Source organism: Vigna angularis, chromosome 3 (genome assembly GCF_016808095.1).
Source record: "Vigna angularis cultivar LongXiaoDou No.4 chromosome 3, ASM1680809v1, whole genome shotgun sequence".
Taxonomy (NCBI): Eukaryota; Viridiplantae; Streptophyta; class Magnoliopsida; order Fabales; family Fabaceae; genus Vigna; species Vigna angularis.
In genome coordinates this window covers 26,640,281-26,666,670 of record NC_068972.1, presented here as the reverse complement: position 1 = coordinate 26,666,670, position 26,390 = coordinate 26,640,281, and the positions used below count along the sequence as shown (strand labels likewise).

The window sequence follows — 26,390 nt, the reverse complement described above, 5'->3', positions numbered from 1 at the left end:
AATAGAGCAAGCATTAAAAGAGATGAATTCCCTAACAATTAATGAATAAAGCATATATGATTAAGAATTAATTCAAATACATGAGAGTTCATAAGGTTTCATCATTCCCCAACAACAAATAGAGTTTAGTTTCCCATAGACATGGAGAAACTAGATGTACAATGGAAAAGCATGAGATAGTAAAACCCTAAGAGTAGAAGAGGAAGCTTTTTACCGCCTCCAAATCCGCCTTCAAAGAGTAAAAGAGTGTGTTGTTGTGTTGCTCCAGCCAAAGATCCCAAACCTAGAGCGCCTAGGTCCTTTAAATAAAGTTGGAAAAGAGTAGAAAGAGGGCTCGGTTCAAAAGAGTTGAAACAGAGCAAAAATTAGGCCTAATTCACGATGCACGCCGCTCGGGCGCCCCTTTTTGGGCGCCCGGGCAGTGGACGTCGATTTCTGGCCACTCAAGCCTCCTGCGCGCCCAAGCTTCGCAGTTGACTTTTCTGCACTCTGGTTGACTTTTCTACACTCTAATTAACTTTTCTGCATTCCAATTATTTGGTACTTTAACTATTCCTTCAAATCATTCCAATAGCCTACAAAATCAAGGGAATTTGGTGATAAAATCATCAAGTATAACCTCAACTCTCTTATTCACAAAACTAAAGGAAAAACATGAGTCAAAGCAAGTTTCTAAGTTAAAAAAGGTGCATTTAGCATCAAAGTTACCTCACATATAATGGTATTTTAAACCGTTAACAATAACCTGTTTATGGTCGAGTACATGTTGACATTCTAAGTCAACATGTATCCAGCCAACAGTACTCAATTGGGACGTATTTACATAAACAAGATTATTGGTTATAATAATTCACAATTAATATAAGGAATAAGAGGTTATAATAATTCGCAATTACTCAAAAATTAATAAGTGATTAAACTACATGACCTAGACCCATTGAAATAAGAATCCATTAACAGTAATATAAATATCATGTCCTACTATATATATTAATTACGTTCATTAATTAATTAATTACTGTATTTATAATCATTTAACGTACATGATTGACTTGAATAACAAAACACTATTTACAAGCAAAACCCACATTTGGACTCGAGTAAACGAGTACCCTTTAGAGAGGACAAATGTATAACTAAAAATGCTTAAAATTAACATTCTTGATAGAATATATTTGACCCTACAATAATATAATATAATATAATATTATATATATATATATACGTCAACTGCTGACGAGATTAATATAGGCTTAATACTGTCATCAGTTAAATCTTTTAAATATAAATTTGATTGCGTTTTACCTTCTCAACCCCACATTAGAGAATTTTTTGTTTTTGATAATCAACTACCAAAGATCATCCGCGAAAGAGTTCATTAATTAGGTAACATTTATAACCATAAATTTTTTTCATGAATTAGTTTAATTTTCGTCTATTTTTATTAACATTTTATCCTTAATATAAATTATTTTATTACACGAAATAAACTTTATTTCCTAACCGAGAGACTCTTTATCTTTTTATTTCTTTTATACCAAAAGAGACTCTTCATTTATTAATTGAGTCAATAAAGATATTTTTTAATCACGCACCAAAAATATGAATACATGAATGAATTAAAAGTGTAATTAAAATATAAATTTGAGTTTCAGTTTAAAGTAATAAAAGAGAGAGTATCACTGAAAATGTTATTAGTATTTCTCCCAATATACAGAGCGAAAGAAATAGACATAGAGAGATTTTATAATTTGTTTTAAACAATAGCATATTATATATTATTCTTTCCTAAAAATATTAACTGAATTTATTCTTATAATATGTTAAATGCGTTTATTTTTATATTAATTTCTTTTAATAAAATATCGAGGGAGGAGGTTATGGGAAAATAATGACATTATTACTCGAGACATTAGCGTTTCAATAGAACAGAGAGAAGAGTCATAATTTTGTTTTATTGAGTTTTATAAATAGCGTTTCGTTAACAAGAAGTGAGAGTCAACAAATTTTGAGACCTCTTCACTTTGAGGAATGATTATATTTCCAATTCCATATTCTTTGTTGGAAAAATACATGATCTTAACCCATTGTTTTGAAATTTTAAGAATATTATTTCAAATAAAGTATTTATATATTCATTGCAATTGTATACAATTATTTTATATTTCCAATCTGGGCAATTCTTTAAATTTTATAAGTATGAAAAGTCTCTTCTATTTTACGTTTTCTTAGATAATTTTTTATTTATTATAAATTTAAAAACTTACTTATACAATTATAAGATATACTAGCTAGTTTTAGATATTATTTAAAAAAAAAACGAGTTCCCTTACTTTAGAGCGAGAGAAAGAAATCAAATGTATATTTTAATTTAACTTTTACTTCGTTTCTACATTAAACATTTATTGTTTGTGAATAAAGTATATTTGCTGACTCAATTAATAACTAAAGAGCCTCTTTACTATATTTAGAAGTCGTTAAAGTAAAGTCTATTTCGTTTAATGAAATACCTTTTACACAATAAATATCTAATAATATTACATGAAAATTAATATAATTTATGAGCAAAAGTTATATATAAAATATTTAGTTGCACATTTTCCTACACAAAAATGATTATTCTGCAAATTTTTCAGTCATTTGATCATCAAAGTTTTCAACTTTTACACGTTTTTCCCTATTAGTTTAATTTTTAACCGGACATGAAAAAAATTTAAACAAAATATCAAAATCATAATTTTTGCAAAAATTAGTGATTTGATGATTATCGAGTAATACGTCATTATTCCATTAGAATTTTAACAAAGAGGTCGAATGCCTAAAAGTTAAAAGTTTAATATACAGTAATACGCCTTGTAATTAAATCGGTTTGAAAGTTAGATTGAAAATATCATTTGAACTCGGTGCCAATTGTATTTAAAGTTGAATTTATTTTAAAGTAAAATATGAAAAATGAGTAACTCTTAATTTGAGAAATAAAATAAATACAAACAAGCAAACAATCTAAATTAATGTCTTGAGAACATCTTGCTACATTGTATTAGTAATACTTTTTTGGTTATACTTTCAATTATAAATTAAATAAATGTAGAGAAATGTAATCAAATAACATAACACTCATACTGCATGAAACATTATGTAGCCAAACGATATCTAACTAATATTCCATAAACAAATTAAAAAACAAAAGAGTCAACTTAATATAATTTTTCATATGCGCTATTATGAAAATTGAATAATTCAACCTGAATTAATTTATTTTAGTACAAATTTGACTCGTCAAATTTAATTCATTTTAATTATCTTTTAGTAATTATATTGAATAAACCTTTACTGATATTTTTTAATCGACAGAGTTGAATTTAATAAAAGGAAATTAGTCTCCGTATACAATTACTTATAAAATAAAAAAATTTCAAAAGTAATAAGTAGAATATATATATATATATATATGACGAAAGTTAATTATTTTTTCACAATGTTATTTTTCTTTGTTCTATTTTTTTTTATTCTATTTGGGGTTTTGTAACGTTTTTCTGTTTTTTACTTTTTCAAAGTTCGAACCGAATCGAGGGATATTATCAAAGATACTCTGATACTTAAGTTAGTTATATACAGATAAATTATCACAGTTAAGTTGTAAATGTCTAATAAATGTAATTACCTGTATTTTTAATTTACCTTTATATTTATAGGTTTTGCAATGAGTTTTTTGTTAAGATTGACCTAATGACTTAGTTTATGACCGAGTAGTCATTTGTAGGAATGGTACCGATTGGTCAACGTTGCCTCTAAAATTCTAAATAATGTTCTAGTGAGGATTAATTGACCAATCATATGATGGATGCATTGATCGAGCGGTTTATATATATATATATATATATATATATATATATATATATATATATATATATATATATATATATATATATATATATATATATATATATATGATTGGTTATCTTAATTTAAAAATAAAATCAACTCTTGACCTTTAATCACGTTGTATCAAATGCAAGGTTATAACAAAATCTAACTATTCAACCATCATTCATTCTATATATCAATTATAACATTTAAAGCTCACAACTCTTTGAACCTGCTGTAATCATGCCTTACGAAATATAATCACTTGGTAAATCAATCTCACAATCTAAACTTTTCATCCATTCTATTAATCATAGATCAATACTTAAATCTCAATATAAAAAATATTCAAAAAGACATATCTATTGACACTCGGCTTCAGACACTAGTATAATCTTTCCTTCCGCTTCATGTGAGAAAAAAAACAAATAAAAAAAATGGGATGGTTGAACAGAATATATCGTTTGATAATTGCGCTGGTAATTTTTGTTTGACAAGTGAACAAAAGCAATGTTATTTTCAAATTTTGGTTCCAAAATATCTCTTTTTTTTCATTAATGTGGCACGATAATATATTGGGGATGTCAATGAACCTAACTTATACTAACTTATACGGTTGACTTAGTATGAGTTGATGTTATGAGATTGAATTTGAATTTTTATACTAGTGTAAAAACAGCGTATAACGTCATGCATTAAATGTTCAACTACTGAATATCCAACGTTAAAAATGATTGGTGACATTTTTGTAAATAAATGTAATTATTATACGTCGTTTAGAGTTGTAATTCGACATCAATTTGTTATATTGGGTAAATTTTGCGAAAATGTTTGACGCGAAGGTGAAAATGTATTTACATATCACGTCGAATTCCCTAGAATTAGACGTAAAAAGATATAAAACGTCGAATGTCCATGCGTTAGACGTTAAAAGATTAGTGAATTCAATAAAAATTTGAGCGGGAGATTGAAAGTTCATTCACTTTATCTTAGCGCGCGGTACCCTCTTGTCTGCTCAAACTTTTCTGGAACAAAATTTGACGACCATCACATGTAATCTTTCTTTCATTTGTTACAAATGCATGTTAATTAACTACTTTAGGTATGATTTTTGTTTGTTTTGACTGATTATTTTCGTGTTCTTGTCCTTCATAGGCGCATTCTGCTTTCTCTCTCACTGGTGGCATTACTTTATTTTGACGCACCCACCTTTCAAAGGTTAGATTTCGTTTTCCTTTTGAAGAACTTGTTTGTTGTATTTTTGTTGAACTTGTTTGTTGTATTTTTGTTGAACTTGTTTATTGTTATTGTTTGGTTGAACATGTTTGTTTTTGTTTGATTTAACTTGTTTGTTGTTTGTTATTGTTGTTTGTTGTTGATACTACACTACACGTTCATAGTTCATGCTTTATAAAATACCAAAAACTAAAATTTGTTGTTTTTCTGCTTTTCAGGTCTCGTAGAGTTGTAAAAAAGATCACAATTAATTAAAAAAATAAAAAAAATTGATTAACGTTGAATATTGACAAAATTTGACGTTAAATTACTTTACTGTGAACGTCGAATTGTTCTATGTTCGACGTCAATTTAACGTCTCCCGATATGACGTCGACCTCAAATTCGACGTGAAAGGCCAAAAATCACCGACATTATACGGTGTTTTTGTACTAGTGTTGTAGTAATGGTAATGTTGTGCGAGTATTATTATTTTTTAGTTGTTTCGATCCCAAGTTCAATGAGATCGTATCATTAGGGTTAATCATCGCATCCGAGATATTATTTACTTTAGAGTTTGAAGCGTTGTCACGATTTTGTTCTTAAAAGGTATCTCAGAAGATGGAAGGACGAAGGTGTATTTAAACTATTTTTAACCTCAAGTTTTGAGCGATGTGAAACTAATTGGGTGTATCGAAACATAAGGCCATAGTCGAGGTCTAACGGGAACCAAGGTTCATCCCCAATGGAGGGCTAAGGAAAATCTTTTTCGTTCTTACAAAAGTCGTTAATGTTTCGATCCCAAGTTCATCAAGTGAAATTGTTAAGGTTAACTATAAGACCTAGGAAAAATATGGAATATTTATAAATAATATTTGTATTAATTTACCATAGTTTAAATGTATTGGGTGAATGCATGTAATATTGTACAAGTGATTGTTAGTTTTATGATGTTGGAGAGCTACAAAAGGAGTTAAAAAGGAGTTATATATTATTTTGTGCACCATTTATTAGTTTGGGCGCGCTGGACCAATGGTGGATTTGTTGGATCAAGTTACGTCTGCATGGGAATTTAATTTCCTTTAAAGCATTGTAGACCTCTGCATGACCGGGTTACCTCCTGTGTGGTCTCCAGGTTGAGCTGCTATGTCTTTGGCCTTGGGACCAAGCTATCAGGCTGGTTGTGAAATACAGGAAAACACTAGAAATGAGGTGTTAAATGCTTGTGTTTTAAAGCCAGCATTTAGGAAAATGTTTTAAACAGGAAAAGCAATAACACAAGTATTTTTATACTGGTTCACTCAACCTAAGTTGCGTCTAGTATTCCTTAAGAACTCTTAAGGAGTTCCACAAATCTTATGCAGGATTACAAATGAGTGTAAACCACTCTTGGTTCCCCTAGTCAACCTGACTAATTTGAGTTTAACCACTCTTGATATACACTGAGTATTATCAACTACTCCTAGTATCAATCCTAGATAATTCTCTAGAACGTTTAACTCAACTAAGCTAAACAATAGAAGTATTTTAATTCACTTATGAATATCCAAAGACAATTAGTATTTGATTACAAGTACAAATTTAAGTAACTCTCAGAGAGAAGATAAGTATAATACAATGAAATCTAGTAACTTAAAATATTTTCTTTTTGTTCTAAGAACAAACTCAGAGGATGCAAGCTTTTAGAGAGAATAACAGCTTAACGATACAATGATGGCAAAAGTTCTTGTATTCTCTTGTGTGAGTCCTCCTTATATAGCTTTCTTCGAGAAATGACTGTTACTTAGAGAGAGTTGACCTTCTTGAGAATAGGTGGCTTCTTGTACGAAGATATGTACTTTTCTGCATCTTAGGAAGAGCATCATTGCTTTAGTGGTGAGAGCTCGTATGGCTATGGCAAGACATAAAGCTTTAGGGAAACATTCCAAAATGTCTTCCTATTTCACAACGTTTGTCTGATCCACGTGTAGTGCTTTTGAGTAAATATTGGTATTGTTAATATATACACAAATAAAGAGAGAAAAAGCATAGCAGACAAAGTAAAGTACATCCATGCATTTAATGTTCTTTACGTTAAAAGATCGTTGAAGCATGATTCCTAATATAAGTGTTTAGCGCGAGTCTTTGTTTTTTAAAGTAGTATTAATTGATAGGATATATAATGTTTACTACCTCTTTCTCCATACATGTTTTTTTCAAATATTGTTTAACTTTTTATAGTTGAAACGTCATAGTTTATCTAGCGTTTAATAAGAATATTCTAATATGCATTTCGTTTAAAAGTTATATACTTCACTAAACAATATTTTGTTAAGTGTTGTATGTTAAACTTCAAAACTTGAGTTCCTAAACAATCTAGTTTTTTTAGACGATCTTATCTTAACATGTTGTAAAGATTTGCTAAAGAAGGACCTGACCAAGCTCCTTGGGCCGAGCTAGATGTAGTTGTAGGGTGAGTTCATGCCAGTGGTCTAGAAGGGTCTGTTTTAAGTTCTTTTTTTTAATAAACTTAAAATGGTGAGCACAATTAAGTACGACTATTTTAGGCTCATAATTACACTTTAACAGTCATGGAAGAGTTTTTCAGAGAGAAAAATAGTTTTTCAAGTCTGTGAAGTCCAATGTTAAGAGTTGGAAGTTGTTAGGAGAAAGGTTAGCTTGGAATAGAGGTAAGGGGAGCTAGCCTTCAATGTCTATGATTTTAATTGTGTGTTTGTGTATGTGTTCATATCCATGTGGACTTGTGTGTGTCGTGAGGTAGTGTCATATTATGCATAATTACCAAGTTTTGTTTTATCCAAATTTCATTATATTGCATGTGTTTTCTTTAGTTATGTTAATTAATATACTCATAATTTTATATGAATGGTTTTTAGGGTTTTGGGGCTTTTACGTGTTGCATGAATATGATACATGGTTTTGTGTATCATATGATTGTATTGGATTATTATTTTCCAAGATCAAGTTGTGTTCTAATGTAGGGTATAATCCTAGGTAAGTATCGAGCTGTGTAGTGGTGGTATTGGGTTATGTCGAGTTGCTATAGAGTTAGTATAACATATGTTATGGGGTTGTCATGTTATGTATGTGTAATGACATGGTGATATATGTCTAGACCGTGTTGTTTTGTTAAACTATTATGTAATCAAAGACAATGTCGAGCTGTTCCAGTGTGTATTTATGAGGTATATGCGTTGCTATAGTCGTTTTCCATGTTTCCTACCTTGCTTTCAGGATGTTTTATGACTGGATTGATGAGTAAATGATATGTTGTGATGATTTCATGTGATTTTGGGTTGTTCTGGGTGTTTAGAGTGCCTTTTCTAAGTTGATCAAGTTGTGGTCGTGCTATTCGGGCTGTCTGGCCGAGTTGGTCTGACTGTCTAGGTATGGGATGTTTTGGACCTTGTTTTCGAGGTTCTAAAGCTCTAATTTAGACATTCTCAGGGTTATTTTTTTGGGGGGAGGGGGGTTATGCTAGCCGACCTCCTAGTGATGGTTGTTTGAGATGTTGTTTGAATTGTTTGTGTTTTGGCCTAGTTGTATGGTCGTGTTGTTTGGGGATCTAAATTTCAGGGTTCTGGAAATTGATTTTGAGTGTGGTTTAGGTTGACTTGGGGGTTTTATCACTTGGTCGAGCTGTCTACACTGTTGGCTGACCACTCTATGCACTTTGTCGAGCTAGTCTAGGTGAGGTCAAGCTGTTTAAATTGCTTTCTAAGTTCTGTGATGTGATTGTTGAGTTGGTAGTATGTGTGTCGAGTTGTTTGAAGTGTTTCTAGCATTGGTTGATTGTGTTTGAGACAATGTTGGCTAATAAACCATGTTGTTTTGTTGACTATGTTTGAGACAGTGGATTGTATGTCATCTTACATACTCTTTAGCCGTGATGCGAGAAAGTCCTTGTTTTGGTGAGCAAGCCCTATTTTGATGAACAAGCAAGTTCTGCGTTGGTGCATAGGCCTTGTTTTGGTGAACAATCAAGATCTGCATTGTTGTGTGGGCCTTGTAAGACCCTAGGAAAATGTTTTAATTAGGGAATAATGTGGTTATGAGACTTGAATTTTTTGTTTGGAAATTTAGTGTTTGATGATTAGATGTTTTCTAGAATTATAATTATTAGGTTTATTATTTAATGTTATTATTGAGTAAATAGAACATATGATTGATATGTTGTTATTTGGATGATTTGTGTGGCGTGTTGTTACTAATATGATGTGTTGGATTGATGGTAGAAGGGTGATTTAGTATTGAATAGGTGTGGTTTAAATTCTAGAAAGAAAAAGAGTTAAGGTAAACTTTTGTTTAATTTGTATTTTTGGGCCTAGGGGCAAAAGGGTCTTTTTTACCTTTATTAATTGGTGTAGAATTAATATAAAGGGGTGTAGAAGGTAAGAGAGTAAAAAAAATCTGATATTTGAAAGATTTAGTTTTGTTGATATTGTTTTAAATAAAAAGATAAAGATAGAATAAGAAAAGATAAAAAGGAGAAAGGGAAATTAAGGTTGCACATCTTTTAACCTACATCTAAAACGAGAAAAAAAAAAGAGAGATAGAGAGAGATATGGAGAGGCAGTTTTAGGAGAGAGGAGGAAGAACTGCAGAAATCTTAGAGATTGGTGGTGTTTTAGAGTGTAGGCAAAGCCTTATAGGATTGGCCAAGATATGGAAGCTTACCTTTGTTTGTTTATTCTTGTATATTATATGTGTTCTTAATTATCTTGATTGATAATCCTTATTTTTTATGCATGTGTACATGATTATGATTATTTATGGTTATTGTCGCGCAAAGGTTTGTGTATGCATGGGCATAGGGTTTATGTAATATTTGTGTTGGGTTTTTCCTATGAATGTATTATGCATGTTTTGTTGGGTTATCCAACAAAGGGTTTGATGTTAAGGGAGAAAAAAGTCATGATCCTTAGGGATTTCCATGAAAATATATGTTGTAAGGGTGTGATGATAATCATATGAAGTATAATTGGGTTTTATTGGAGTATAACATGTCAATGATTGCATTAGGATGATTCAAGTGATGTGTTATATGTGTTAGAGTATGTTTATACAGTCATATGATGCTTGAATGTATGTATGATGTGTTAAGTATGTTTTCACGTAATCTAGAATTGATGTATGTGTGTTTTGAATGCTTGAATCATGTCTAGGATGTGTTTCATTTCGACAATAATCGATTATTATTAGTGACAACCGATTATCTATGTGTTGATGTTGAGTTCGGTTTCAAGAATAATTGATTATCTGGGATGATAATCGATTAACCCTTCTTGCGTGATGTTTCTGGGTAATTTTCATTGAGATAATTTATTATCAAAAGTGATAATCGATTATCACAGTGCATTTTGGTGAAAAAAGTCGAATTTGATGAAGAATGGACGTGGACTAAGCTAGAGAAATTGTGGAACGTGATGGTAATTAGAGAATGAAAGTAATGGTTATGTTTAGGGTCAGTTTTGACTTGTGATTGAGAATTGGAGCATGAATGGGTGTTGGGATGTACTTGAGTAGTGTGATTGATGAGCATGAGAGTGAAGGATAAGTCTACTAGTTGTACCTCATAAATCCTGGTGTTATCTGCGGATAAGTGCTTCCTTTTTCTTTGTTGTGCATTGGAAGGGTTATTCGGATATTGAGCCTTCCTTGTGTGGGGTTGAGGGTGTATTCCTTATCCTTGTGTTGTAGGATTACATGTTCCTTAGCTAAATTGCGGGACTACTCAAATGTATTTGTATAGGGAATCTACAGATGAGGCTGTAGGAACGGCTACAGTCGGTGAGATAGGGTACATGATTGTGATTGATTGTTTTCACTGTGGTGTTTATGGTACAATGATGCTCATGGTGTTTTCATGAGTAGGATAGTCATGATGGTGGGTTATTTATGATGGTGATCATGGTGGTTGAGATGCTCCAATGGATGTTATGTGATAGAGGTGTTACTATAAGAGAATAACAAGCAGTGAGCTAGGTGCTAATGAGTGGATAGACCAAGGGTCTAGGTGTGAGATGTTAGTGATGACATCAAGGGTTAGGATCGAGGATCGAGTAATTCGTTTGATTGAATTGTTATGTCAGAGGATTAGGAATCCTATTATTATTACTATAATGTATGGGGTGTTTAATTATTGTTGATTTAATCAAGCATGTTTATATTATGTTATTATGATTATTTTGTCGGTAGTTTACCTCATATGTGTTTGTATTGTGTGTTTGTGAATGAAATTATCGATGATGATCGTATAATACATTATACGTGAGTAGATGATGTTGCAAAATGGTGTTGAGGCATAATAGATTCGAGAGATAATGAGGGACAAACTTGGGGTTTTTATTCAAATTATTGCATTTAAATCTTAAGACAATGTAATTGAAGTTGTTTTATTTCCTTCGTTATTTTTATTGGACAAATGATTTTTGAACTATTATGCTTTGGAATAAATTATGTCATCTAAACAGTGGTGTTTTAATAACCCGTGACATCTTGGAAATTGGGGCGTTACATGCCTCATTTTGGGGAACGGGAAAGTCCTACATTAGTACGTAGACCTAGTTTTGGTGAACTAGTCATGTGTGCTAGTATATGGAAGATGACAAGCGATAGTGATTGGTGATGGTGACATGGTTTATCTAGATAAGAGTTTGGATTAACAATGTGTTTTGTGTTGTGAAAAGAATTGATGTTATGAGCTTATACATTATTAAATAATTGTATTATAATAATTGTATTATTTTATGTGTTATTTATACGGGGGTATAAGATGTTACAAAGGATATTGTTGAGATGTTATGTAGATCAAGATGCAAGTGAGGAATGATTTTCGGGGTTTTCAAACGTTATTTCTTTTAAATAAATTATGTTGATGAGTTTTAGTATGATATTTCGACTTGTATTGAGATTGTTTATTTTTTTCCACTAGTTTTAATTAATTTTATGGCGACATAATGGGGTTTTTAAATTTGTCACTATATTATAATGATATCAGAGTTATATTTATCATAATCAAACAACGTTCTTTTACTGACACGTGGCATCCTAAATCGAGGTGTTACATCAACTACCGCATCCGAGGTATAATCTGCTTTGGAGCCTAGAGCTTCATCATAGTTTTCTCCTTAAAAGACACATTGAAGGATTGAAGAAGGAAGAGATATTTGCACTTCCCTTGGTCTCGACTCCTAAGCGATGTGAGACTATTGAGTATATTGAAACATAAGCCTCCTTTGGGTGTCAATGTTTCGATCCCAAGTCTAATGAGATAGCATTGTTAGGGTCAATCACCACATCTAAGGTATTGTCCACTTTGAAATTTGCAGCTCCACCATGATTTTGTCTTTAAAAGGCGTCTAAGAAGGTGAAAGGAGGAATGTATATTTAAACTACCTTTGACCTCAACTCATAAGCAACATGTGAACATTTAGTGTATCAGAACATTAGGTATATCAGTTGAGTCAATTGGTTCAATCTTAGATCAATTTAAATTGAAGGTAGTGATTTGGCGTGATTAATACACAAATAGTACTAGTTTGAATCACTGATATATTTTTTGATATTTCAAGTTACTTGTTATCGTTTGACGAGTAAAACCCTTATGGAGAAAAACTATTTTTGTGAAAAAATTGATAGCTAAAAGGGGATTGGTTGTTGGATGAGCCAATTTCTCGTTGGATAAGCTTCTTTGATAAGAACTTTCAAAGGTGACTCGTCGGATGAGTAGGGCTTCTGGTTGAGCCAGACAGTGCTTAAGAAACTTTAAAATTATGTTTTAAATTCTTCCTAATATTAAAAATTATTTGTTTTTCACGGGATTATTCTTTTGAATATACATTTAGGATTGAATATTTTTGTATGTGATGGATGATGATATTTGAAAATAAATGGAGATAAAAAAAAGTATGTATGATCATGGTATATGAAAACGAGAAGAGGGATGAGTTCTTGCACAGTGTGATATGCCCTTATTTTTTATGGTTGCATATATGGGATGATATGTGAATCGTTGTTTGATTTAAGTATTAAAAATTAACATCTATACTGTAACATAGATCTCCTAGGTTTCCTAATAGTCTAAGTCACATAGACTAAGATATCATGTGATAATAAATCAAGGGAGGAGTTCTTACACACTACGGTATGCAGCTTGTGTTGTAATGAATTTACTTTGATATTTTCTCATAGATTTACTTGTAAATCTAAGTTTTAGGTATAAGATCAATATTAGGCTCTAGTAGGACTTATTCAATTCATGTCTTATAGAAGGGGTGAGTTAATATTTTGCTTGTTGAATATGTTTGAGGAATAAATTCATGTTGAATATGTTAGGTGGTGGACAGGACCAACTACCTCAGTCCTTTGGGGAACCATAACACTGACTGTTCAGTGTCTTGTAGGTGTTACAGGTTTTGTAGAGGGATTTACAGGGCTTTCTGCCCCGGTTCTCTGACCAACCAAGGCAGTAGCCTTATTTCAAAAAGTTTGGCAGGTGAAAAGTCATCTTTGTGAGTGGGCAGCAGGGTTTTCTGCCTCGGGTGTTCTCAGAACCGAGACAGTAGCCCCTTTTAGGCATCAGTTCCTAGACAACCGAGACATATATTTTCTCTAAAACTACGAAAATGTCATCGCGCTTTGATACGCTTCGGTTTCAGTAAAACTGAGGCATATATAGCGCGTTAAAAAACATATTTTTTACTAGTGTGTAATATGTATATCAACCGTATATGTACGAATGCATGATGAATATTTTGTTTTTTTTTTGTAAGTTTATGTTGTATTTTTTTTTATAAAATTTCACTGCAAATCCTTTGATGTGTTTATATTATAGCCAATAATATAGGATGTTACACTTATACACACCATATAACATTCAATAACTAAAATTAATTTGATCATTCTCACTACATTTCAAGTTTCAAGAATAAATTTCAAAAATAACTTATTTTTTCGATCCCAATTTACCTTAATTTGAAATACTAACTCTAATTTTTCATCACGGCTTCTCTAACCATTTTTTTTTATAGACATAAAGATCATAATCATCTCCAAAATGTTAAACAAATAAAAAAAAGTGTATACATGTGTGACAATTGCGGGCACGTATCACACATAAATATTAAATAACTTTTGTCTCCTCGTGTCTTTCATTTTATTTTGAATTCTCTCTTAAAGAAAAACTCTTTCTGATAACACGATGCACTTCTCCTTCTCCTTCCAATTAACAATATTCTTTGCAATTTCAAGTCTTGCCATTCTCCCCAACCCACGGGTGATGGCCATTGAAGGTCTGAAGTGTACGGTAACAAAGTTTTCTCTCACATACGCCTCTCTCTCTTTCTCTCTCTATATATGATTATATTATTTGAATTTCAGTGGTAGGGGGAGAGGAAATGGATTTGAGTGAACTGAGAAAAACAGTGGAGGAGATTGAAGTGGTGGATGGTCACTCACACAACATTGTTGCCTTTGACTCAAACTCCATCTCCGGCGGTTTTGTCCAGGCCTTCACTGTGGGTGCCTTTGTTGATCCTGATGCCATTGCTTTTGCACAAACCTCGCTATCATTCAAGGTTACTTCTTCTTCAATGCTTCTGCAATTACTCTTTACTCTTACATTTTTTTTCTCCATCTACATATACTCTTTATCTCTTACACTTTCTTTCATTATGTTTTTCTTTCTTTTTTACTCACTATACAAGTAAAACTAAGTAATATTTATCAATAGAAGATTCTCATTATGTTTTTCATTTTTATCCTTTAAATAACTTTTTTTTAAATTAAAATAATTTTTTTTTCAATTTTATCTTTTTAAGTGATCGTTTTCAAAATTAATAGTTTTATTTAACTTTTTTTTTGTATTTAATTATTTTTTAAAATTAAAATATTAGCTATAATAAAATTATAAAAATTATTTATATTCATCTTTATAATTATAATAATAAAAATTTTATTAATTTTTTGTTATAAAAATATGAATAGGCAGAGTGTGTTTTAACTAGTGTTAATAAAGAATTTTGGGTACTATTATTTAAAGTTTTTTTAAATAATAACTATTTTCATCAAATTGATATAAAAGGTCATTAAGTTTGAGATAACTTCTTATTCTACGACATTTTAACTTATTAAAACATTTTGTTTTATTTTATAATATTCATAAAATCTTTAACAAACTTTTAAATGTTAATTCACTCAAATTCATTCATTTACTTTTCTTCAAATTTATCTCTACAAGTGAATCTTATTTTAGTGAACTCATTGCATCTCTTTTCTTTATATTTATTACATTTTTCAAATTTATCCTAATTTAAATTTTCCAAAAATGTCAATATCATTTAAGAGTAATTCTTCCATATATCATATATAATTGAAAATTAATTTTTTGGCTTAATTTTCATTAATATATTTTTATACACAGGTACTCTATTTTTATAACACTTTATCCTTTGAAAAATAAAAAATATAAATTAAAAATGTTATTTACACAATGTTTTGTACTATTATACAAACCTATAATTTAACTAATAAATTATTTTCATTATATATATATATATATATATATATATATATATATGTATGTATATAGCACTCGAAAACGAAACAAAATGCAATAAAATATAAAGCCACATTTTTTCTACATAGAATAAAATACATACTATAATTGTGAACACCTATTAATTTAGTTGACTATGTTTTGAATATTATATTTAATATATTTAATGCCTATATTATAAAAAATTGAAACAAAGTTATCTCATTTGTAAAAACATCCAACGTAAGCTTCATGATAAAATAACAAAATAAAATTCAAATATTTAGATTTGTTTCACTTGCGAGAGATAGAATAAATACTTTTTTCTAGCTAATTACATGAAGTGGGAAACGATAGTGGTGTACTCTTTTACATATTATTTTTTATTATTGAGTAAAATTTATTAGAAAAAAGTAAATAATATGTAGGTGAATATAGGTTCAGTTTCCATGAATATATAAGATGAGTGCCTTTCTGATTCAAATTACATTTGCATTTTTTGTTTGTTTGTTTGGTATAATAATAATACCAGAGAGGTTTAAGAGATGTTGCTGAGCTATACGGAACGGAGGTATCTTTGGAAGGCGTAGAAGAATACCGTAGGGTGTCTGGAATAGAATCCATCACCTCAACATGCTTAAAAGCTGCAAAATTCTCTGCCATTCTAATAGATGATGGAATAGAAATGGACAAAAGGAACGAAATACAATGGCACAAGAATTTTACACCTTTTGTTGGCAGAATCTTACGAACTGAACGACTGGCTGAGCAAATCCTTGAACAAGTGAGATACCACTACACATTTTGGTTTTAGGTGTTTGATTGATGTCTTGTTTTTTCATACTTTTATCTGCTTCTTAGCCATTCATCTATTGTGTTTATCTCATATTTATATCAAATTTTCCCTCAAGGGTTTGTCTAATGGATCTTCGTGGACAATCGATTCATTTACTGAAACTTATGTGTCAAAGCTGAGATCATATCCTTTAATTTACATGACTCTTTACACACTCACATAATTCCTTAGCTTAGAGAAACAAATCAATGTTTAGCTGGGTTCCTTAATTAGCATCACTGTTATAGTTGCTAAAGAGATTATTGCCTTGAAAAGCATAGTTGCATACTACGGTGGCGTAGAAATCAATTTAAAAGTAACTAAAACGGAAGCTGAAGAGAGTCTGAGACAGGTGTTAACAAATGGTAAGTATGAAATTTGGTTTTAACATTATCTTTTTCAGACTATTATTTCTCACCCTTCTCTGTTTTCAGCTACGAAGCCAATCTATTTACTGTTTCACAGAAATCTTGTGGACTATCTCTTCTTGCAAAGCTTGGAAATTGCTCTATCTTATGACTTGCCAATGCAGATACACACAGGGTAATTCGTGCATTTTTTTTATTCCATTTAATGTTACCTAACATTGTTAACCAGGATATGCTGGTAGAGTATACCTATTTACACTTGATAGTTTTGTTTGTGGAACTAGGTTTGGGGATAGGCTTTTGGATTTGAGCAAGTCAAATCCTCTTCATTTCCGTTCAGTTCTTGAGGACAAGAGATATTCAAAGTGTCGGTTTGTTTTCTTACATGCCTCTCATCCATTCTCAAAGGAAGCATCATATCTAGCTTCTGTTTACTCTCAGGCAAGAATTTTAGGATTCATGGCTTAATGCATTGACTTGTATATCAGAATTTCAATTAACCAAATTGTATCTCTCAGGTTTATCTTGATTTTGGGTTGGCAATTCCAAAGCTTAGTATGCATGGGATGATTTCAGCAGTTAAAGATCTATTAACTCTGGCTCCAATAAATAAGGTCACAACTTTATATGCAATCCAAATATAGACATTTTCAATTTGAATTCTCTAATTGCAGAGGTTCAAGTTTAAATCTAAATACGTAATGCATAACTTTCGAATTCTCTTTTCAATAATGTTTTCATATGATGATAAATAATTTGTATAATTTGAAATATTAGTATAAATACTTAATAACAGTTAAAAAAATGCTTTTGAAAGTTTGTTACCCTTTATTATAAGATGAAGTTTGAAATGAGCATGAAATTGAGACATCTCACAAATAAATTTTTCACTGCAGGTGATGTTCAGCACTGACGCCTATACATTTCCTGAAACCTTCTACTTAGGTTAGTTAACATCAATTATGACACAATTCATGCTAAGTGTTTGGCTGTGACTGCTTCAATTTCAAATGTTTCCCACGTACCATGTTGTCTTTCTTAATCATTCACGGTGCGATGATTACAAATTGAAATCATAAGTTTCGGTTTCACATTCACAGGTGCAAAGAATTCCCGCGAAGTTGTTTTCTCTGTTCTACGCGATGCATGCATAGATGGTGACCTCCTACTTTCTGAGGCTGTGGAAGCTGCAAAAGACATACTTGCTAGAAATGCAATCCGCTTTTACAAGATTAGTTCGGCCAACATCACTGTCCCTTAGTCCAGGAAGCACTAACACTTCAAAAAGCATTCATGTCACGTAACTGAATGTGCATGGGTTCATGTTCAACACTTTCAATATTTCTAGAGGCATTGTTTAATAAATTAAACAATTTGTTTTCTAATTATCACCAGTATGCGATTTATAGTCTGATTTAAAAAAAAAGCAAATTATACATAATCTCTACTTTATCATAATTTTATCGATTAATATGTTTTTAAACTTTTGATGAAAAACTAGAATTTATTTCTATTACATTGATAAAGTTTGATTCTCAAACTTTAATAATGAATAGATATAGTCACTTTTACTCAATTGAATTAATTTTTTTACATGCCAAACAATGTTTTAGGTTGGTGTTCTCTGACACACTCAAACTCAAATGTTAGTATGTCACGATAAAAAAAAGCAAGTTATACATAATCTCTATTTTATGATAATTTAACAATTAAATATGTTTTTATTTCTTAAACTTTGATATAAAATTAAAATTTATTTCTATCACATACTTTGATACAATTTAATTCCCAAACTTTAATAATGAATAAATATAGTCATATTTACCCAATTGAATTAATCTTTTTACATATCAAACAATGTTTTAAGCTAGTGTTTGAGTTAAACACACTGATTGACACACATAAACTCATGTCAGTATATAGCACATAAAAAAATTATTGTTATTGGATAAAAATGATTATATTCATTTATTTATAAAGTTTAAGAACCAGAGCATATCAAATTTTGGGAGACATAAATTCTAATTTTACATCCAAATTTATGAATTAGAAACATATTTAACCCTAATTTTTAAATACTTATTGGTTGATATTTTTTCTCTGTAAAATTTGTTGTATCATTGTGTTCATGTTATCACACCTTAATACATTAATGTATTAATATATGTTTTTATCTTATCACACCTTAATGTATTAACATATATGTTTTGGGTGATTTATACTAAAACAAGTCACCAATATATAATTTGGATCATTATATTGTTTAAGTCTATGGATCATTGTGAAAATTGGTGCTTAGTAAAAAGTCCGTGCAATTGTGAGTAAGGATATAAATTTCAATGTTTAAGTTATATTTTGGAGGTAATCAAGGTGCAATAACAGTTTTACTTATTTTTGTTATAAACACCCGTGTGTGTATATATATATATATATATATATATATATATATATATATATATATATATATATATATATATATATATATATATATATATATATATATATATATATATAATACCGAAGAGTCACGGTGATTAGACAAAAAATATGAAAATATCTAGATTATTTTATGATGTTCATTCGATGCTGGGAATGGAATGGGTTTAGCAATCCTTACGTTGTTTTATGATGCAGTATAATTGGTTATTTAAGTGGTTTAAGTCGTGTAATATATTTCTCTGGGAGCTGATGCAGGAAGTTTATTCTGGTGCAGTATTTATGGGTGTTTTTTTTAGTTTATGAGTCGTTGTTTAACTTATAAATTTTTTGATATTTGCTTTGAGAGTAAACGTATGCATATATAAAATTGTGGTGTAGGGTTTTATGGATTGAGTTTAAGTCTATAATTGGTTGTTCTAGTAATAAAAAAAATGTAGTAGTAATGGAGTAAATGATGATTTTTTTTGTAATTTTTAAAGTATGGTGCAGATTGAAGAAATAGGAAATGCTTTTGATGTGAAGATTCCATCCATGGAAATGTTTCACTGGACACTGTTGGCCACAATAGAAAAGAACGTAAAAAGATTGACATTTTAATTGTAAATCTTGTAATTGATGGATATACTTTGTATTTGTAAATTGATTTAGTAGTTTGGAAAGTCAAGTTAACTTTCTTGTTTTGCAGGCACATAATCTTGAATTGTTTTTTGGACATTTGTTCAATTGTTACGAAGACAACAAACTGTCTTTTTAGGTCCAACACGTGCACACTCCAATCTAACCGAACTCGTAAGTTTTTAATCTTGTTTTTTTTATTATAAAATATCTTGATTTGATTGAACTAATATTACATTATTTGTATTTTGGACTTTGTTTGATGTAGATATGATTGTGGAGTTATTGTTTTGAAATTTATGGAGTTGTGGGATGGTGTTGAGAAATACGAATGGAAAACAATGCCCAATTACACACAAGTGTAAGAAAACAATTTATTGTTTTGAAATTTATGGAGTTGTGGGATTGATCGTTTGGACCTTTGATAGAACATTGGGCATTTTATTGATTTTGTGTGCATTTTTTTTTTGTTTTTAGGAGGAACTAGAACAGGTTAGGGAGAAGTTTGTTTGTGATTGGATTTTGGATGTTGACAATGTGCGGAGGGATGTAGTGTTGCAACATTTAGGGTTGTTGTAAATGTTGTACAATAGGGATTGTTGCAATGTGATTTATGGTTTTTTAGAATTGTTTCAGAATGTATTCATTAGTTGTATATGTACATATTTTTTGTTAGAAATGATAAAAGAAATGTATTCCTTACATTTATTGATAATGAAATTTGAGATTGCTATATTTTAGTGTTGATTTCAATGTGTTTCATCATTTTGAAGATAATAATGATCATTTTGTGTTATTTTTTGTGTTGACTACCACATGGTTGAATAAAAGAATGACCATTTTTTGTCTTAGCAATTTGTACTGCAGTCTCCACCAAATGTGGATGTCATTATGTGTGTTAAATGTCCCATGTATAGGGTTGTATGTACATTAAATGTTGAAAAATAAATTTTGCACTTAAAAATGAATGGCACGAACTTTGTTGACCAAGATGTGCAAAATGTTTGCCTCGGAAGCACAAAATTGGATATAAATGTTATAATCATTGGTTGAACATGACTTCTATGAAAAATAAGTGTTAAAAAAATTTCTGCACTTGAAAGTCAATGTCATTTTCAAAGTTGACCTAGTTGTGCAAAACTTTTACCTAAAGTCCCCAATTATTTAGCCTTTGGTACCAAGGCAATTTTGCACCAAGAGTTGTAGAAAAAATGGTTCGTTGAAGATGGAGTTTAATATAAATCTCATAATCATTGGCTAAGATGACCTCTATGTCAAATAAGTCTTAAAAAAAATTTGCACTCGAAAATGAATGTCATTTTCAAAGTTGACCTACATGTGCAAAACATTTGCCTAAAGTCCCAACATTTGCCTAAAGTCCTCAATTATTTAGCCTTTGGTACCAAGGCAGTTTTGCACCAAGAGTTGTAGAAAAAATGGTTCCTTGAGGATGAAGTTCAATATAAATCTCATGTTCAAACAACTTTAATTTCAACAAGGATGCTCTATCATGAACAAAACATACACCCTAAGTCATAAAATGATCTCCAAAAACAACAAATATACCTTCAATACACCATCGGGACCATAGTTCAAAAAACTGGGGACTTACATAATGAGTTATGCACACCCAAGTATACTGACTTCTACATAAAGTTTTTCAACTTAAATTATTAAGTATGATGTTCAAACAGCTTTAACTTCAACAAAGATGCTCTATCATGAACAAAATATACACCCTAAGTCACAAAGTGATCTTGAAAAATAAGGAATATATCTTCAATACACCTTCAGGACCATAGTTCAAATAATACTAAACATGAACATAATAGACCTCCTTATTTTGTTGGCTAACTAACTTCAAATACTTGGGTAACAACTTCATTCAATGCTGACAAACATAAAACATAAAATAAATCTCATTCAACCACTTTGATACAATGAAATTCAATTCAAATTAATGGGAAACAACAATTATTTGTACGTCAACATATTAACTAACATTTACATTTCCTATTGTACTTGAACATCGTCAACTGAAGTTCTTAACATTTAAATATTAGTACAACTTATTCAACTACTCATTCTTCTCTTCTACCATCTTCGGTAAATGGAGTTCTACTCGCCCGACTCTTGAACCGTCTTCGGGGTACAACCTTCATTCGATATACATTATTTGTTCCTTATCTCCTCTATTTTGCTTGTTAAATGGCACACCATATTTTTGAACAATTTCTTTCACCATACCATAACAAAGTTCTTCTTTCGACACGCCAACATCAACAACAACCTCAAAAAATAAACAAATTTCATTATATAAAACCCGAAATATAAAATACATTGCACCAACTACTCATCGATCCCTTAGCCAAAGCACTTCTGATGAACTTCTCACCAATACTGATATCAATCAAGTTTAATAGCCTTGAGAATTTTGTTACCCGGGTACTGTACGTTGAGTTTGATGTCACAAAATGGTGACAAAACCAAATCTGCAAAATATAAATCAAACATCATTCACATCAAAACTGATAAAAAACCATAACAAATCATTGTCTTTCATTAACAATTACATAAAAAAACATGTACCTGCAACAAGTAAGTGTAACACTTCAAAGTTTAGGATGCCACGAGTTTACAAAAACTTTTTAAAACTTAACTCTTATACCATTGTGAGATACAATTTAAATAAAAACTTCCATTTATTATAACTAAATTTAGAAAACTTCATAAATCAAATGTAACTAACACTTTCAGAGAATTCATTACAAAACTATTTGCATTGAAATTAAAATCTCATAGTTCTCCCATGGATCTTGTTGCTCAACTTCGTTTTAGCTACATCTGTAACACATCCACTCCCATACAAGTACGATCATCATAGGTGAAAACCACAACCACAACATACAAGGGTGAGCTAACAGGAACAAGTCATATAAACATACATAAGTATTAAACATCAATTTAGAATAAAATTTCCGAAAAGTACCTATCTGCATATACCGACACATGACATCACATCAAATCATTAACAACCACACTATCAGAATTCAAAGCCACCAACATATAACTACACAATTTTGCATCAAAGTAACCGATTCACACACAGGCTCACTCGATCGTTCACATACTCATACCTTAATTTATTTGAAACCATTCACTATATATTGAATCACCACTAGGTTACTCACATACAACATAAGGTCGAGTATCACCTCCTACCACTCTCTTAAAGAGCTTCACCAGTCCGGTGCTATACCACCCCGTTACACAATGACATTTCTCACTACTCTCTAAAAGGCTTCACCAGCAAGTACACCACTCTCTTAGAGCTTCACCAGGCAAGTATACCACTTTCCACCACTCTCTCAGAGCTTCACCAGACAGGTATACGCTTTCCACCACCCTTTTGGAGCTTCACCGGACAAGTATACACCCTCACGACTCTATCCTCAAAGAGCTTCACTAGGCTAGTAACACTCCCACCACTATATTCCCAGAAACCTTCACCGGGCAAGTACTAATGTTACTTCTACCACTTTTCCAGAATTAAAAGTAATACATCATAATAGGTATTTAACTAGAAAACCCATGACTAATCAACAAGCCAATTCTAAAACTAGACACTAAATTTTTAATGAAATAACCGTATTCTTAAGCTTACACAAATGATATGTATCTTGCATCAAACTAAAATCTTGTATCATCTTATTTAGCCAATGTCTAGTGAATACCAGAACAATAATAACACTTAATTCTATGTTAACTTGTAATAAAAAAATTATATCAGATTTAATAAATATCACCATATATTTTACCAATTAAACAATACACAAATGGTATTTATCCAAAAAAAAAACAATGTTATCATATCAACATTAAATACATACCATTTGAGAAACGTTATATAATATATTATTATATAATATAAAAGAACCATAAAAAAATAATAAGTATCGAATATAATATATAATATAGTATAATATACTATTTACCAATATTCAACATTGACTTAAAACCAAAAGTCTTACACCATACAAACCCACACTTTTGTTTCCTTAATTTCCAAACACAATTACATTATACTAATATTACATAATATAGCTTATATAATATTTAAAACACAATTACATTTCCTATTTATTCAATATGCACCATACTTCAAAAATTAAAAAAAAAATCATCATTTACTCCATTACTACTACATTTTTTTTACTACTGGAACAACCAATTATAGGTTTAAACTCAATCCATAAAACCCTACACCATAATTTTATATATGCATACGTTTACTCTCAAAGTAAAAATCTTAAAATTCATCATTTAAACAAGGTTTAATCCTTTTCGACATCCCTATTTATGTACGAATGTCTCAATTGGATCTTCGTTTTTTAAAGTGTATCAAAATGGTCTATAATTTTGAAAATTGATATCAATTGAGTCCTTTCCGTTAAGTTGGCTGGACGGCGTTAAAAAAATTGATGAGTGGATACTGAGATGACGAACGAACGCTCGTCCACCAGCGAACGAACGCTCGTCCATCAGCGAACGAACGCTCGTCGACCTCTTACTGCTGGACGACCGTTCGTTCGGTGGTCGACGAGCGTTCGTTCGCTGATGGACGAGCGTTCGTTCGCTGGTGGACGAGCGTTCGTTCGTCATCTCAGTATCCACTCATCAATTTTTTTAACGCCGTCCAGCCAACTTAACGGAAAGGACTCAATTGATATCAATTTTCAAAATTAGGGACCATTTTGATACACTTTAGAAAACGAGGACCCAATTGAGACATTCGTACATAAATAGGGATGTCGAAAAGGATTAAACCTTTAAACAACTCATAAACTTAAAAAAAAACCCATAAATACTACACCAGAATAAATTCCTGCATTAGCTCCTAGAGAAATATATTGCATGACTTAAACCACTTAAATAACCAATTATACTGCATCATAAAGCAACGTAAGGATTGCTGAACCTATTCCATTCCCAGCATCGAATGAATATCATAAAATAATCTAGATATTTTAATATTTTTTGTTTAATCACCATGACTCTTCGGTATATATACTGGTGTTTATAACAAAAATAAGTAAAATTGTTACTGCACTTCAATTACCTCCAAAATATAACTTAAACATTGAAATTTATATCCTTACTCACAATTGCACGAACTTTTTACTAAGCACCAGTTTTCACAATGATCCATAGACTTAAAATATATAATGATCCAAATTATATACTACATTAGATATTTGCCTAATCATTCATAATAAACTTTACACGCCACTTACATATATAAAACTCCATTATCAAACATAAAGCACCACACATCTCTAGCCACATAATTTCAATCCATTAGAAAAATTCACCAGCGACAAGCAAGAGAACCCACATCCAAGAATCAAATACTCATTGCATCACAATACCAGAAGACAAAAAAGATTACCACCCCTTACTCATGAGAAGCTTCACTCTGTTGACCAAGTTCCTCCATTACACTACACAAAACAAGGTTAAAAAAAATCTCAATAAGACCCTTAAAACAGAAGAACCCTTAAATGGTAAAAAAAATTATAAAATAACTAAAACCCACCAAACAACAACAAACGATTAGCGAAAGGAGACGATTCTGCTCACCGCAAAGACTCTACTGGGTGTTCCTTCTCTCTAGGGTTCTCTCCAACCCAAAGTAATATTCTATTGTTTTTGAAATCCCAAAATGAAATCCCGCCACTTGAAACCCTTGCAACCCTTCATTTCCACATCATTTTTGTTTTCTATTTTCTTTTCCACATGGACCACTAACAATGCGACACGTGACTGTATCAAAATGTTATAAAAAATTGTTGTCAAAGTATCATTATCAAAAATAAAAATGTGGTGGATTAGCTTATATGGAATAAGAGATAAAAAGTTAATGTGAGGGTGCATACAATTAAAAAATTATATTTATATATATTTTTTATTCTTTTATTTAATTTTTTACTGAATTTTGTTTATTTAAACAAAATTGGAGGTTGACAATAACCTCTTTATTTTACTATTTACGCAAATCGTGGGTGACTTATATGATGAAGGCATTGACAACCATTTATCTGTTTCTTATTTGGGTGACTTGTATGATGAAGGCATTTGGGTGACTTATATGATTCATTTTTACTTTTTATTTATTTATATTTCTTATTGATTTTCTGGTTAATTTTCTCGCCCAACGTGATTAATTACTTTCTAATGAAATGTAAACAAGATGCAAATTGTGAAACACATCATATCTTGTTTGATTGAAAGGTGTGTTCTTTAACTAATTTGTGCCCTACTTCAGTTGTACTTTTTTGTTAACTTTTTCTTCTATATTGGATCCTCAAGAGTTTACACAGAAATTGTAAGAGTTTCATCAATTTAACTAGTAAATTCGTAAGAGTTTATAGTGAATCTATACAAATAATATACTAATTTAATATTTTAATAGTATAATTAATTAAAATAAGTTTACAGTATTAATGGATAGGTT

General features: G+C 30.7%; 1 protein-coding gene across 3 annotated transcripts; it reads left to right on the top strand.

Annotated features, from left to right (window-relative positions):
• The first annotated feature begins 14,230 nt into the window (after positions 1–14,230).
• On the top strand, positions 14,231–18,210 carry LOC108325574 (protein fluG). 3 transcript variants are annotated; one of them, XM_017558671.2, is made up of 10 exons: positions 14,231–14,375; positions 14,464–14,660; positions 16,152–16,403; positions 16,531–16,598; positions 16,695–16,819; positions 16,889–16,997; positions 17,107–17,263; positions 17,341–17,436; positions 17,719–17,767; positions 17,923–18,210. In XM_017558671.2, exons 1-10 carry the CDS (start codon positions 14,285–14,287, stop codon positions 18,081–18,083), a joined length of 1,305 nt encoding a protein of 434 aa, XP_017414160.1. In that variant the 5' UTR covers positions 14,231–14,284; the 3' UTR covers positions 18,084–18,210. The 3 variants fall into 3 exon arrangements, with proteins under 3 accessions (XP_017414160.1, XP_017414159.1, XP_017414161.1); XM_017558670.2 differs by having other exon boundaries at positions 14,231–14,384; XM_017558672.2 differs by having other exon boundaries at positions 14,231–14,389.
• Positions 18,211–26,390: the final 8,180 nt, after the last annotated feature.

Coding starts and splice junctions, on each gene's coding strand:
- LOC108325574 (XM_017558670.2), top strand. CDS start 14,285: ATGCACTTCTCCTTCTCCTTCCAATTAACAATATTCTTTGCAATTTCA. Junction 14,661..16,151: donor AAACCTCGCTATCATTCAAG/GTTACTTCTTCT, acceptor TAATAATACCAG/AGAGGTTTAAGAGATGTTGC. Junction 17,437..17,718: donor CTCTGGCTCCAATAAATAAG/GTCACAACTTTA, acceptor TTTTCACTGCAG/GTGATGTTCAGCACTGACGC.